The 12,835-nt window shown below is 34.6% G+C and overlaps 2 protein-coding genes and 1 pseudogene across 4 annotated transcripts; 1 reads left to right on the plus strand and 2 right to left on the minus strand.

Annotated features, from left to right (window-relative positions):
• Positions 1–4,875, plus strand: LOC7489408 (uncharacterized). Of its 3 annotated transcripts, XR_002984412.2 has the most exons (6): positions 1–1,764; positions 2,229–2,342; positions 2,445–2,594; positions 3,021–3,180; positions 3,545–3,660; positions 4,453–4,875. XR_002984412.2 is itself a non-coding variant. In XM_052456744.1 (5 exons), the coding sequence occupies exons 1-4, from the start codon at positions 1–3 to the stop codon at positions 3,165–3,167; spliced, it is 2,175 nt and encodes a 724-aa protein (XP_052312704.1). In that variant the 3' UTR covers positions 3,168–3,180; positions 3,545–4,875. The 3 variants fall into 3 exon arrangements, 2 of the variants coding, with proteins under 2 accessions (XP_052312704.1, XP_024466699.2); XM_052456744.1 differs by having other exon boundaries at positions 3,545–4,875; XM_024610931.2 differs by having other exon boundaries at positions 3,021–4,875.
• Positions 4,523–6,483, minus strand: LOC112328968 (cytochrome P450 CYP749A22-like; annotated as a pseudogene).
• A 3,560-nt stretch (positions 6,484–10,043) lies between these two features.
• Positions 10,044–12,453, minus strand: LOC7489409 (cytochrome P450 CYP749A22). The gene is made up of 7 exons (XM_052456484.1): positions 12,439–12,453; positions 12,248–12,356; positions 11,980–12,165; positions 11,509–11,732; positions 11,121–11,353; positions 10,559–10,937; positions 10,044–10,451 (listed from the first exon to the last, which is right to left on the minus strand). Exons 1-7 carry the CDS (start codon positions 12,451–12,453, stop codon positions 10,044–10,046), a joined length of 1,554 nt encoding a protein of 517 aa, XP_052312444.1.
• Positions 12,454–12,835: the final 382 nt, after the last annotated feature.

Genomic DNA, 12,835 nt, shown 5'->3' on the forward strand with positions numbered 1-12,835 from the left:
ATGAGGGGAAAGGGAGTGTCGAGAGATTGTTCTTGGCGTAGAACTCGATCAGGGAAGAAAACGATAGGGGGCCGCGAAGGTCAAGGGAGTCTTGATAATATTGTTGTGATTGATGTTGATAGTGATGAGTTTGAAAACGTTATTATCGTTGACGTTCCAGAGTCTTTACAACAGAAGCTAAGAGGTTCTAGTGCTGTTAGAGAAGGAACAAGATCTCCATGCATAATAAGCGTTGATGATGATGATGACGACGACGACGACGATGAAGAAGAAGAAGATGAATGTTATACAGTGGATGATCATGAAATTAATGAGCAAGTTGATGGTAACTTGGATAGTGATGGCACTTCTAGTCCAAGCAGTCCTGCCTCTGATCATATCGAGAAACCTGTTCACAGGGATGCTGATGGTTGTCGAGTTGCTGAGGAGAATAGACCTGTGTTCAAGCTGAGAAAGTGCAATAGAACTTATGCTGAGAAAGCTACCTCTAGAAATCGTTATGGTTTAGATTCAGATGCTGAGAAAGCTACCTCTAGAAATCGTTATGGTTTAGATTCAGATGCTGAGAGTGATTCGTCTGAAGATAATACCTCTGATTGTGAAGTTATGGAAGGTTCTTTTGGAGAGGTTCGTGAACAGTGGGAAAAGGCTTCCCTAAAGAGAAAATCCATGCGCTGTAAAGGTCTGGATGATCAGGCTAGTCCATGCAGTTCTCACAGTGATGTTCATCCAAATGTTGAAGTAGAAAACAAGACCAAACAAAATTCAGAACCTGCTGTTTGCTCTAGTTCAAGAAATGTAAATTTTGGGAAAGTAAACTCTTGTGCCTCCAATGATGCTGGAGATGGAGTTTTAGGTGGGTTTCCTGCCAGTGCCAAGATGGGAAACCCTTTTGCAAAATGTAATCAGAAAGGCGAAAGCTTTTCAGGGTCATGGAAATCGAGAGCAGATGAGAATATTCATTTTCATTGGACTGGTGATGATCTTTTTGGAGGAGAGACATTCACAGGTGATGGTGATATTTCCTGTAACAAGTTTCAAACTGTAAATGGCCCTGGCATTAAGTTTCCTCCAGGACCTTCTTCACAGTCCAATCAAGTTAAGGATGATAAACAATATCATGATAGAACATGTTTTCATTATATGGAACAAAACACCACGACAGAGCATTCTTTTCCAAATACCCAAAGAGGGCCTAGCTTGTACTCAGATGACGGGAAAGCAAGTGATTTGAATGACAATGACTCTTTGCCTGATGGTCACCATTTTGATGAGATACATAATGTTAATAACAGTCAAATTGGTTCAAAGGAGGAAGATAAAGAATTTACTCAGGTGCTATCTAGTTGCAAGACTTGTTCTAATGATGGAAGATGCAGAGAGAAGTTTGTGTCTTGCACTCAATCATCTGAGGATAAAGTGGTTGAAAATGTTGTAGCTCCCTCATGGACTACACAAGAAGTCAGTGATGAGAAATCTGATCACTATGAAAGAGCTCCTAGGGAGAAGTCTTCACAATGTCATGACACACTAAGTAAGCGAGGGATATCAAATTCTGCAGAAGGAAAGGAGGCATTTACTGATTTTGCATCCAGCAGTCAACCTTGTTATGAAAGGGATCCATTATGTGCTTCACACGGTGATCTTTTGCTTTCTGCTGAAAGAGATATAATCAATGAGCGAGAAAAGCTCAAGGAGACTGATGAATACAAGCAAGCAATAGAAGAAGAATGGGCTGCTAGACAGCGACAGCTACAGATTCAGGTTTATTCATAAATTAGTACTTTGATTTGTTGCTGATCATTGTGCTGTGCGAACAAAACATTATTTTATTAATAATTATACACGCATGTAAGATTGAGGTTGGTCTTATCACAATCATTGTCAATTAACTTCTATTACATTTATATGTTTTCTTAATGATCCTTTTGTGATTATTTCTTTGTCTATGTGAGTGGAGTTGTGGTTGAGTTGGAAAAAATCAGGTTGGGTTGAATAGCTAGTTTCTTCCCCACTTTTTTTTTTTAATCTTTTGAAGACCACATCTTTGAAACCTCTGGACACTTTAAGCCATGCTTTTGGTGCAAACCATGATCTCTGATTTGCTTTGGAAGAGATTCAAGTTGATTTTTAGTATAAAAGATAAACATCTGATATTAAATGACTTTAGAATGCTCATAAGTAAATGAATATTTCATCTCATTTGCAATTTGTGTGTTCCTTCTCAGGCAGAAGAGGTTCAGAGATTGCGGAAGAGAAGAAAAGCTGAAACTTTACGTATTCTGGACATGGAGAGAAGGCAAAAACAGCGCTTGGAAGAAGTGAGAGAGACACAAAAGAAGGTTTGATTCCACATATTCTCCACTTGCATTTATCTATTCAGCATTGCACGTGTTGACATCAGTTTTTATAAGTCCTTACCTGTTCTCTGATGCCAAATTTAGGACGAGGAGAATTTGAACATGAAAGAGAGATTTCGTGTTGAAGTAAGGAAGGAGCTTTATAGATTGGAGGTTACATGCTTTAACATGGCATCATTACTTCGTGGCTTGGGAATCCATGTAGAAGGTGGCTTAAAACCCTTGCCAAACCAGGCAAGTCAAATTCCCATGCACTCTGATTATACCATCTGTTTCTGAATCATATCAATACACATGATGTGAGTGAAGTCTTGGTTGCTTGTTGAATTGATCCATGTTTCCAATGGTCCTCGCATCTTCCAACTTTGCTTTTACTGAAGGTTACGATACAGAAACCTGAATCGATGGTGTTCCATATTGAGCTTTTATATATTACCTTAAACTAATTGGCCTATAATGATCCTCTGGCAATGCCTTTTTTTTTTATATATATATATATATTAGATATGCATGTATTTTAAGAATAGAACCCATGTGTATTAGATCTCATTCTCATGCAAGCAGCCTTAGAGAAATGGCCACCAAGACACCATATATTGTTTGATTCCGTGCATGTCTATATCTTTTAATCCCTTTAACTGTGTTTAGTGGTCATTTCAGGTGCATGCAGCTTATAAGCGAGCCTTGCTAAAATTACATCCTGACCGTGCATCAAAAACTGACATTCGTCAGCAGGTTGAGGCTGAGGAAAAATTTAAGCTTATTTCTCGCATGAAGGAGAAATTTTTGTCCACTTCATATCACTGAGTTGCAATAAAAGGTTAAAACACCACTAATTTTGTTCATTTGAATTGCTTCTCACTTGAAACGTGCAGAATCCTTTTTATGGTTTTCATCATTCTGTTGCCAGTCTGGCGAAGAGGGAAATCATATTTGTGAAGCAGTTATAATATTATGTGATCAGAGAATTGTCTTAGAGTGTCCTTTCCACATGTTATGGGTCTGTCAAGAATAGAGTTTGTAGCACTGTGTCAGTTTTTCGAGGAGATTACTTGTGTCTATACCCAGTGGTCGTAATTTTTCATTTTGCAGTTAGCATAGTTTCAATTCATTGATGCTACTGATTAAAATTTTGTATAATAATTATAAAAAAAAAAATTGCGAATGCTGCTCTACTTCTGCAGCTTTTTTACATCCAAAGCTTGGTGCATGTATGTCAGCAAGATGGACCTGGTGTTTAGCTTTGATGGAATGATTGGGACTTGAGATGAAGTGTTTAAGTGATGCCATCGGGACTGAGGTAGGTCTTTGATTCATTTTTTACAATGTAAAATAAAAGATCAGCTTGTTAAACTAAATGTGTTTATGATTCAATTTGTGTTGAAAATATTATACTTGCTGCAGCACCTAACAGTTTACACTGTTGTGCAAGGAAATTAAACAACAGTCGGAAGTGTTACCATCTAGTAAGATAATAAAAGTAAACTTATGTATTGGTATCTCGAAAATCAGGAGTTGCACATGTAGGATTAATGATGTATCAATTCAGTTAACTTGAGTTAACTCGGTTTTTTTTTTAATTTTTTTAATCAATTTTTTATTTTCAGTTTTACATTTCATTGTTTTATTTAATTTTTTTTGTACGGAGTTATCTTGATTTCACATCTAGATCGTGAATTTAACATGTTGACTTAAGTTAGGTTTTTTGTTTTCTTTTAAAATCGATTTTTTTTAATCTATCATTCACTATTTGATTTGATTTGGTTTGGTATGGTTTGATTTGGTATTTGAGCTTTAGATTATTTTTTTTTATATGTATTTAGTTATCCCATATTCATTTTTTTCTTTGTTATTAAATAGATTTCTTCTAAGGGTATTTTTTTATTATATTAGAAAATATTTTTTTTAATCATTGTTATTTTTTTTATCATTTTTTTATATATAATTATATTATTAAATTAATCAAGTTTATTAAAAATACTCAAATTAATACGTGAAATCCTAAATTTTTTCTGCTTGTTTAAAATATTATCATTGTCTAAGTATTTATCTATTTTTTGTTATGAAAAATATAACTTGGTCGGTGACATAGCATAAGCCACCCTGAAGATATTCGAGCACTTCCGTTCTAGCTCTCTTGCAAGAAGAACAGTCCTAGTAAGCTAGCTCGCGGCTGTTTCCTGCCCCGCAACGTAAAAAGTCTTGCACTCATCAATCAGATCATTTATCGATATCTTCTTGCTCCTATCTTCATCCTGATATGCCTTTAGAAGTTGGCCGAAGAAATCATGTCCGTAACCATCCAGTTTTCCTGAACTTGCTTCTTCCTCCCTTTTTTGCATCGTTTTTATGAAGTCTTCGATGCTTCCTTCCAGATACTCTGTCTTAATAAATCTTCTGCTACAGCGGATAACTCCAACAAGTTGTTCAAAGAACAGAACTTTGTACATGTAAAATAACGCGAGGAGATACTTTTGTTTCAATTGTTTTATAATTCCGTTCTTTCTTTCTATAACTGCTTCAAGACTATTAGGTCTAATTCGAGAACTGTTGGATTACGTACCTACCCCATGCTTTGGCGTTGAAATTCGATAACTATTTCTGGACATAACAAGAATAACTCTCATTAAACCTTGAGAAATAGTTTAAGCTTCTAAATGGTCATGAGTTCGAGTCTGTTCATGGTTACTGGAGGGTTATATGGTCGTTAATTCAGAGCGCATGTGATTAGTCGAGGTACGTGTAAGCTGACACCGATATCCATGTTAATAATAATAAAAAAGAATAACCCTCATTAACATATAAAAAAATGCAAGTAGCTGCTTCCAAAAGCTGTCCTGGAGATTACTTCGGATGTCAAAACCTTGAATTCTTGGAATATATCAATCTCCTTTCCTTCATATTGATGCCTCCATCTTTCAAGCATCGCACCCTCACCTGCTGAAATTACTGGAATCATACTCTATAGACAAAACAACATGAGATTTTTTTTTTATATAAAATTAATTATATATCAGCTTCATGAACATTGCAAAAGAAAATTTAAAGCAATAATTAATTTAGTCTCAAACTCTCTGCATGGAAATCATGGTAGGCCAGTTTCCTCATCCTAAACCACTTTTCACCTTCTGACGTTGCAAGCCCATTCCCTAGGTGTTTCTGCACATGGCTTTCAACTTCTATTTTGGGGTATGCTGCTTCTTCGTTGTTCAATACCTCTTTGATCAGCCCCGGTTCAGTGGTTACCAATCGAGCTCGAGTACCATGCCAATAAAGGAAGTTCTTCCCTACAGAAATTTGTTTCACAGATAATTGATAGGATTATTGGTAGTTTATATATTTTTCATAGGGAAATTAAGTCCTTATATTTTTATGTGATTGTAAACTACTCCTTTGTTTTACATTTTTTATGAATCCTATATTTTAAGCAAGAAAGTCATTAGAGTTAACTATAACTTAGTCTTTATAGTTTAATGAAAGTAATTAGTTAATATCCATAGTTTCAGAAGCTACATGTTTAATCCCTACATTTTTAATCTGTTTATAACCCGGTCCTTCCGTAAATTCCATGCTCTTTTCAAATTTGTGTTTTTTTTCCTTTTCTGAAAAATTGATTACATAAAATAAAATTAGGAAATATAGGAAAATTTATTTGGAAAGAATGTTTTTTTTTTTTTTTAAAAAAAAGGGACTAAATTGAGGCGTTCAATGTTAGTCAAGAGACTATCATTAGTTCTGATACTACAAGGACCAATTAATTTGTTACAAAAAACTAAGGGACTAAGTTATAACTAACTCCAATCTTTATCGATATATAAAAAAAGGAGGTGATTGTCACCGTAAAGCTTCATCCATGCATAAATGTGAGGTTGGATCATAGGAAACAGATGATGTGATAATTCATGAGCGCTGTTCTTTGTTTCATTTATCATGTTGATAATCTCTTTGGTCTTCCCTTACAAATTGTATTCCCATACAGAAATTTGTAAGAAGGTCCTTTGATTCCCTGTGGCTTCATCCGAGACTGAACAAGAATTGGAGTCCACCATACTTCGTTAAAGAATTTAATGAGAATTGTGATAAAGTATAAACACAAATAATTTGAAAAGTAGAATAAGTGCATGTTACAACAATCAACTGTCAAATCTAATATTCTTGAGTTTAGTTATGCATTAAATCCGAGTAGAAGTGGGTCTAGCGAGTAGCCATATCCAATGTTCTTGAACTCAACGACACACTGAGCCCGAGTACACGTGGGTCTAGCGAGCTACCAGACCAAACATCACTGAGCTCGATATCATGCCAAGCCTAGATGAATATAGAACTAACAATCTTTCTAGATCTCATATTGAGTCACAAGACTTTATTTGTTTATTCTTGATCTTTAACGTAAAATATTAAGGTTAATGATACTATCTCCCAACACCTCTAAGTGTATAAAATTTTAATAAGTACTTGCAATTTTTTCATCAATATTAATAATGTGTAAGAGATATTTATCCCTTATTGATACTATCAAAAGAAAAATTATTTTCAAGTTCTTTCTCTTCACAAAAGGATAAGAAGACTTTCTTTTTTAATTGTGTTTTACTCGAAAAACTAGTATTTAATATTATTCAATGACACTATATAAATTAGAAGGAGATCGTAATTTTAATTTTGTTTGTGATGATATTTTACCTGATTTTGTTGCACGTTCAAAAAACCATGAAAACTGTAATCCTTATCGGATGAATTTCATACGTGATGAAATTGTAAATAAGTTAATGGAACAATAAAAAATATTTGATATAAAGTATTATTTATTTAATGATGTAACAGTGGTAGTTAAATCTACAATATTTAAATTAAAAACCATCAATATATATATATATATATATATATATATATATATATATATATATATATATAGTTATTTTATAACCTCAATTTGAAAAGCATGTAGGGTGTTACATTTAGCTTTTGTGGTTGAGGTTGTGGTTAGGTATAACCCAATTATGCACAAAACTCAACCACAAAAGCTAATTTTTCTTGCTTTTTGTAGCTTTTTTAGTGGGTTCCACACCCAAATCTCAACCTCCACCTCTAAAACAAACACGGTCATTGCGTTTGAAAAGCGCTTTCGAAAAAATTTTAAATTTTTTTTTACTTTAAATTAATATGTTTTTGATGTTTTTAAATAATTTTGATATGCTGATCTCAAAAATAATTTTTAAAAAATAAAAAAACATTATTGACATACTTTTCTGAGTGAAAAGCACTTTGGAAAGCAATCACAACCTCACTTTCAAACAACCACAGTTTTAACCAAACATATATAAATACCAAACCAACTTCAACAAAAAATAAATTTTATAATTTTTTTTTTCAAACTACAACCACAAAAGCTATCACAATACCAAACACATAATGCCGTCTTCCGTACAGGCAACAAAACACAGCAAATGCATGCCAACATTTAATCGAAGTTTCAGAATATCAATATTCTTCATTTTCTTGATAAATTTAGTTTCAAAACCTCCAAAGGGAGGTTCTGAAACCTCATTAGATATGGATTCAGAGTCTTGTCAATAATCTTTGAAGAAATAACACATTTATGCTCGATTTGCTAATTTCTTGAAGTATCATAAGCTGAAGGTCCGAGGATCCCTCCAAATATATATTTTGGTGTAAGAGACAGATATGCGAGGAGTCTCTCTTCATATAAATCTTACGTTAAAAAAAATCCTATGGAAAATACTCTTCAATATCCATATCTAGTAAAGTAGACCACTTGTTTATGACAGAGAAAACGATTGTTGCAGCGAATGATATAGATACCTTCAATCTGAAAAAAGCCGTCCAAGAGAGTATTAAAAACCATCCTTAGTCTTGATTCGAGTTTTATTCAAATTGGTCTCTTAATATCAGCAAGGATAAATTATTATTATTTATACCTCCTCAAGATTGTAATAAATAATTTTTATTCACGAAAACTTGAAGAACCTGCTTTTTAGACGTTGTAGCAAATACCTTTTACATCCACAGACATGGAGCACTAAGCCGACTTGACTTGGTGGGTTATTCATCACCGGTTTTATTCAATTAAAAATATAAATTGATTATAACCCGGTTAACATGAAAAAAACCATTTAAAACATGTTTAATTTTTTTATATATATAAAAAAATATTAACTGATCCAGATCAACTTATCTAATCCATGATGTGAGAATTTTCTCTATCCTGTTAAAAAAAACTATGACATGGAGAGATTTCCACGCACCTCTATATATATCATACTGAATTTTCGGATGTCTTCACAAGTAGGAGTAGCCTGCGTCAACTAAGCAAGGCAGCAAGCAAAGTCCGGTAGCAGGATTTGACTTAAAAAAAGGAGCAGCTGGGACGGAGGGATCAAGAAAAAAAAAAAAACTGTGGTGTATATTTCAGAGGGGAGAGGCCTGTAATATTTAAAATTAGAAGGATGCCACTATATTCTCCCTTGCATTTGTGTTCCACTTTTGGAATGTGAAATTGCATTTTGTTTTAATTATAGTTTTAAAAATATTTAATTAATTTTTGCATAGATCCTATTTAAAATTAAAAATATAAAAAAATTTATAATTTATAATTTTTTTTTAAATCACAAAAGTTACTATAATATCAAACACTATGATGTTAAGGATAACCCAACCCTTGTTTCACATCGAGCTCGAAGTTTGAGTCTTGGACTAGACCTTGGTTTTCTTTTGCAGCTTGAAAGGGTGAATGAGCTTTAAGCATTTATGCTTAAGGAATTTCTAAATGCACAATTGTAATTACAGGTAAGTTTCGAAATTATTCTCACATACTAGAATATGTTAGATGAGCAAGTGACTTGATATTGTGGTTTGAATCAGTTGTCAACTCTAAGGGTTTTTTTTTAGTTCTTATTCGGGATGGCAATGGGCGATGGGGGATTTCGCCTCCCCTGTACCTTTTCCCTTGTTCTCAAGCAGAACAAATCTTTTCCGCAAACCCTGATACGGCAGGGTTGCCGACTTGCTGGGTGTGGACCAAGGATATACCGTCTCCACCTCGAAAAATCCATTCTGATTTGAGGAGTGAGGCACGAGTTTATCAAGGCAGACAAAATTTGCCACCTCTAGCTAGTTATTCTATATTTTGGCCTTGAAATATTGACAGAAGTTAAAAATATGTTTCTTTTAGAAAAGATCTCTGAACTGATGGATTTTTTATTCTTCCTACATCTTTACCGAGTTATCTGATGTGTTTCTTTTAGGAAAAAAAAAAAAGTACTGATAAAGGAGACTTTTTAAAGTAGAATCAAATATCCTGAAGTTACATTTGGGCTAAATACTAGCACAACATTTCCTCAACCTTCCAATCGTCATCGTTTCTGTATCTTTGGTGATCATTTATATTTCAGCTAAGTGCTTCGGGACGGAGTGTAGCGTTTATAGATATTCAATTCTCAATCTTACTACACAGAAAAGATTGATCTAGCCATCAAACTGAAGGCTTCAATCTCTTGTTATTGAGAGCGATATGCTCACATTTTAGGGAATACAGGAATTATCAGAACAATTTGGGTTCATATGGTTGGAGAATGACTTGAACTCCATGCTGTGGGCACATTGTTAGAACTTCAACTGGGCAGTGGGCATAAGTTGGTGAGAGAGTAAACCTGTAACGTTGCAGGATCATAGAGAGTGCAACCTTTGTTTCTGTAAGACTTCAACTGGGCAGTGGGCATAAGTTGGTGAGAGAGTAAACCTGTAACGTTGCAGGATCATAGAGAGTGCAACCTTTGTTTCTGTAAGTGCAAAGTTCACCCCCACACAAGTTCGAGGTCCCAAACCAAATGGAAAGAATGCAGCAATGTTATTTTTTGTAGCTTTAGCTAACCCTTCTGCAAATCTCTCTGGTTTAAAAAGATGAACATCTTCTCCCCATATTTCAGGATTTTGATGAAGTGCTAAAGTTGAAATGAGGACTTCCATATTAGCTGGAACAGTTATTTTTCCCATTTTAATTTCCCTTTCAACTCTCCTTATCACAACAGCAGCAGGAGAATATAGTCTTAGAGATTCATTAATTACCATACTCATCTACAAAGAAGAAAAGACAGAAAATATAGTCAAAGAACTGAATCAAATGGTAAAATGTCGCAAAGTTCATAATTTTGGTTAGAAGCCGTGGTGGCATGGTTGCTTACAATTTTCAATTTTGCAATGCTATCTTGACCTGGATTTTGTTGGCCAAATAATTCAAGCACCTCATTCCTTGCTTTATCTTGCCAATCTGTGTGAATTGCTAGAAGAAGAACACTCCAGGTAAGTAAGCTTGATGTCGTTTCCTGCCCACCTACATAAAAAGTCTTGCACTCATCAATGAGGTCATCTACTGATATTTTCTTGGTCTTATCCGAATCGTGATAGGCCTCTAGGAGCAATCCAAAGAAATCATGTCCATAGCCATCTATATTTCCTAACATTGCCTCTTGCTCTCTTTTCTTCATCATGTTCATGAAAGAGCTTCTTATTGTCGCTTCCAGATTTTCTGATTCAATGTCATCACTTGTCTTAAAAAATTTTCTGCAACAACAGGAAAGGCCATTCATTTGTACAAAATTATAACCTTGTAGATATGAAAAAGGGGGAGCCTGAAAATGAGAAAAGTAAAAGATTAAAAAAATCTGGTCAGCCAGATAATTCTCTACAAGGAAAAACTCATTTCAGGCATGATTATGCCGATGCATGCACATATATGCTGTTTACCCAATTCCAGGAATTCTAATTCTGTAATTGTTTCCTGAAATAATGTGAGCCATCCTCGTTAGCATATCAAATATGTGCTGCCCTTCCAAGTAGCTGCTTCCAAAAGCTGTCCTGGAAATAATTTCTGATGTTAAAACCTTGAACTCTCGAAACACATCTATCTCCTTGCTCTCATAATGTCTCCATCTTTGAAGTATAATCTCTGAACTGGCAATCATTGCTGGAATCATATTCTGCAGAACATAAAAACGGTGCTTACTAGTTGTTGGTTGAATTACCCTAGGTGGGTAACTTTCATAGATACTTGTGCTGTTTATCTACTTCAATAGTAGTTTAATTATATATCTGCTAGCTTCACGAACAGTTCAAAACCAAAACAAGAATTTACTTTTAAGCTCCCTCCATGGAAAGCATGGTTGGCCAGTTTTCTCATCTTTAACCATTTTTCACCTTCTGATGTGACAAGTCCATCACCTAGGAGCTGCTTTACGTAATTTGGGGCCTTTGCTTTTGGGTATGCTCTATCTTTGTTGTTCAATATCTCTTTGATCAGCTCAGGTTCTGTGATGATCAATTGTGGTTGTGGACCGTACCATTGAAGGAAGTTCATCCCTGTACAGAAATTTGTAGTCAAAATTAAATTATATAATTCTGCTGACATTTTGTTGATATCAAAAGTTATAATTCATCTAAATTTAAGCAAGGATATTGCTTTTTATCTAAAGTATGAGAAGATTGTTACCGTAGAGCTTGATCCATGAATAAATGTGAGGTTGAATTATAGGGAATGTATGATGTAATACTTCCTTGGGACTGCTCCTAATTTTACTTATCATGTTGATGATCTCTTTGGTGTTACCATGCAGGAATCTATAAGAAGGGCCTTTGATTCCTTGTGACTTCATCGACGACTGAATGCGAATTGGAGTCCACCACACTTTATGAAAGAACTTGACGAGAATAATGACAATGGATAAGAACAGACAGCTTGAAAAGTAGAATATTGGGTTCGCCATTGCTGCTAGAAGAATGTGTTCTTCACTGACTGAACATAAACAGAGGAACCCTGGTTTTAATATAGAGGGCTTTGGTACCTTGGAATTGTTGTTTACATGAGAGAAAACTACATTCCCATCTGGCTCTATCCTCTAGACAGGTAGCAAAAACAACCACCACGTGTAGATAGTGAGCTGCATTGTAGAATCTATCGAAAAAAGCAGCAAAAACAACAACCACCTGTAGATAGTGAACTGCATTGTAGAATCTATCGAAAAAAGCAGTCCAAGACAACCTGTCCAAAATCACAACCTTAAAGAACTTGCTCGTTTACCATTTTGCTAGTTTTGATTTTCCTAGAGTTGTCTTCTTCTTCTTTGTTTTGTTCATGACAATTTTATGAACTGGATGAATGCTAAATACGAACAGATTTGAATGGATAGATTTTTTTTAATAATTATTTTACTCGATAATATTGTAAAACTCGATTCAAACCTGAACCTAACTAATATACATAATGGATATGCAGTAAGTTACATGTAAAAATATTAATACAATTAACAATCCATCTAATTTGTATCAACAATTTGGTCTCTTGTTGCTGACGACGTGGTGCAATTCATTATCTTAACTATCACCAAAGCACCGGCCTCTTGCCGGCAGTCTGTAGACAAATTTCAGACATTGAAAACTACATGAACGTGGCGTTAAAAATCATG

This window comes from Populus trichocarpa, chromosome 10 (genome assembly GCF_000002775.5).
Source record: "Populus trichocarpa isolate Nisqually-1 chromosome 10, P.trichocarpa_v4.1, whole genome shotgun sequence".
Taxonomy (NCBI): domain Eukaryota; kingdom Viridiplantae; phylum Streptophyta; class Magnoliopsida; order Malpighiales; family Salicaceae; genus Populus; species Populus trichocarpa.

Excerpts from the sequence above, each read along its gene's own strand:
- LOC7489409 (XM_052456484.1), bottom strand. Across the intron at positions 10,938-11,120 it reads ATTAGAATTCCTGGAATTGG|AAAATTTTTTAAGACAAGTG; the intron begins GTAAACAGCATA and ends CTGTTGTTGCAG. Across the intron at positions 10,452-10,558 it reads GCATTGCAAAATTGAAAATT|ATGAGTATGGTAATTAATGA; the intron begins GTAAGCAACCAT and ends TCTTCTTTGTAG.
- LOC7489408 (XM_024610931.2), top strand. The coding sequence starts at position 1 with ATGAGGGGAAAGGGAGTGTCGAGAGATTGTTCTTGGCGTAGAACTCGA. Across the intron at positions 2,343-2,444 it reads TGAGAGAGACACAAAAGAAG|GACGAGGAGAATTTGAACAT; the intron begins GTTTGATTCCAC and ends TGCCAAATTTAG. Across the intron at positions 2,595-3,020 it reads TAAAACCCTTGCCAAACCAG|GTGCATGCAGCTTATAAGCG; the intron begins GCAAGTCAAATT and ends TGGTCATTTCAG.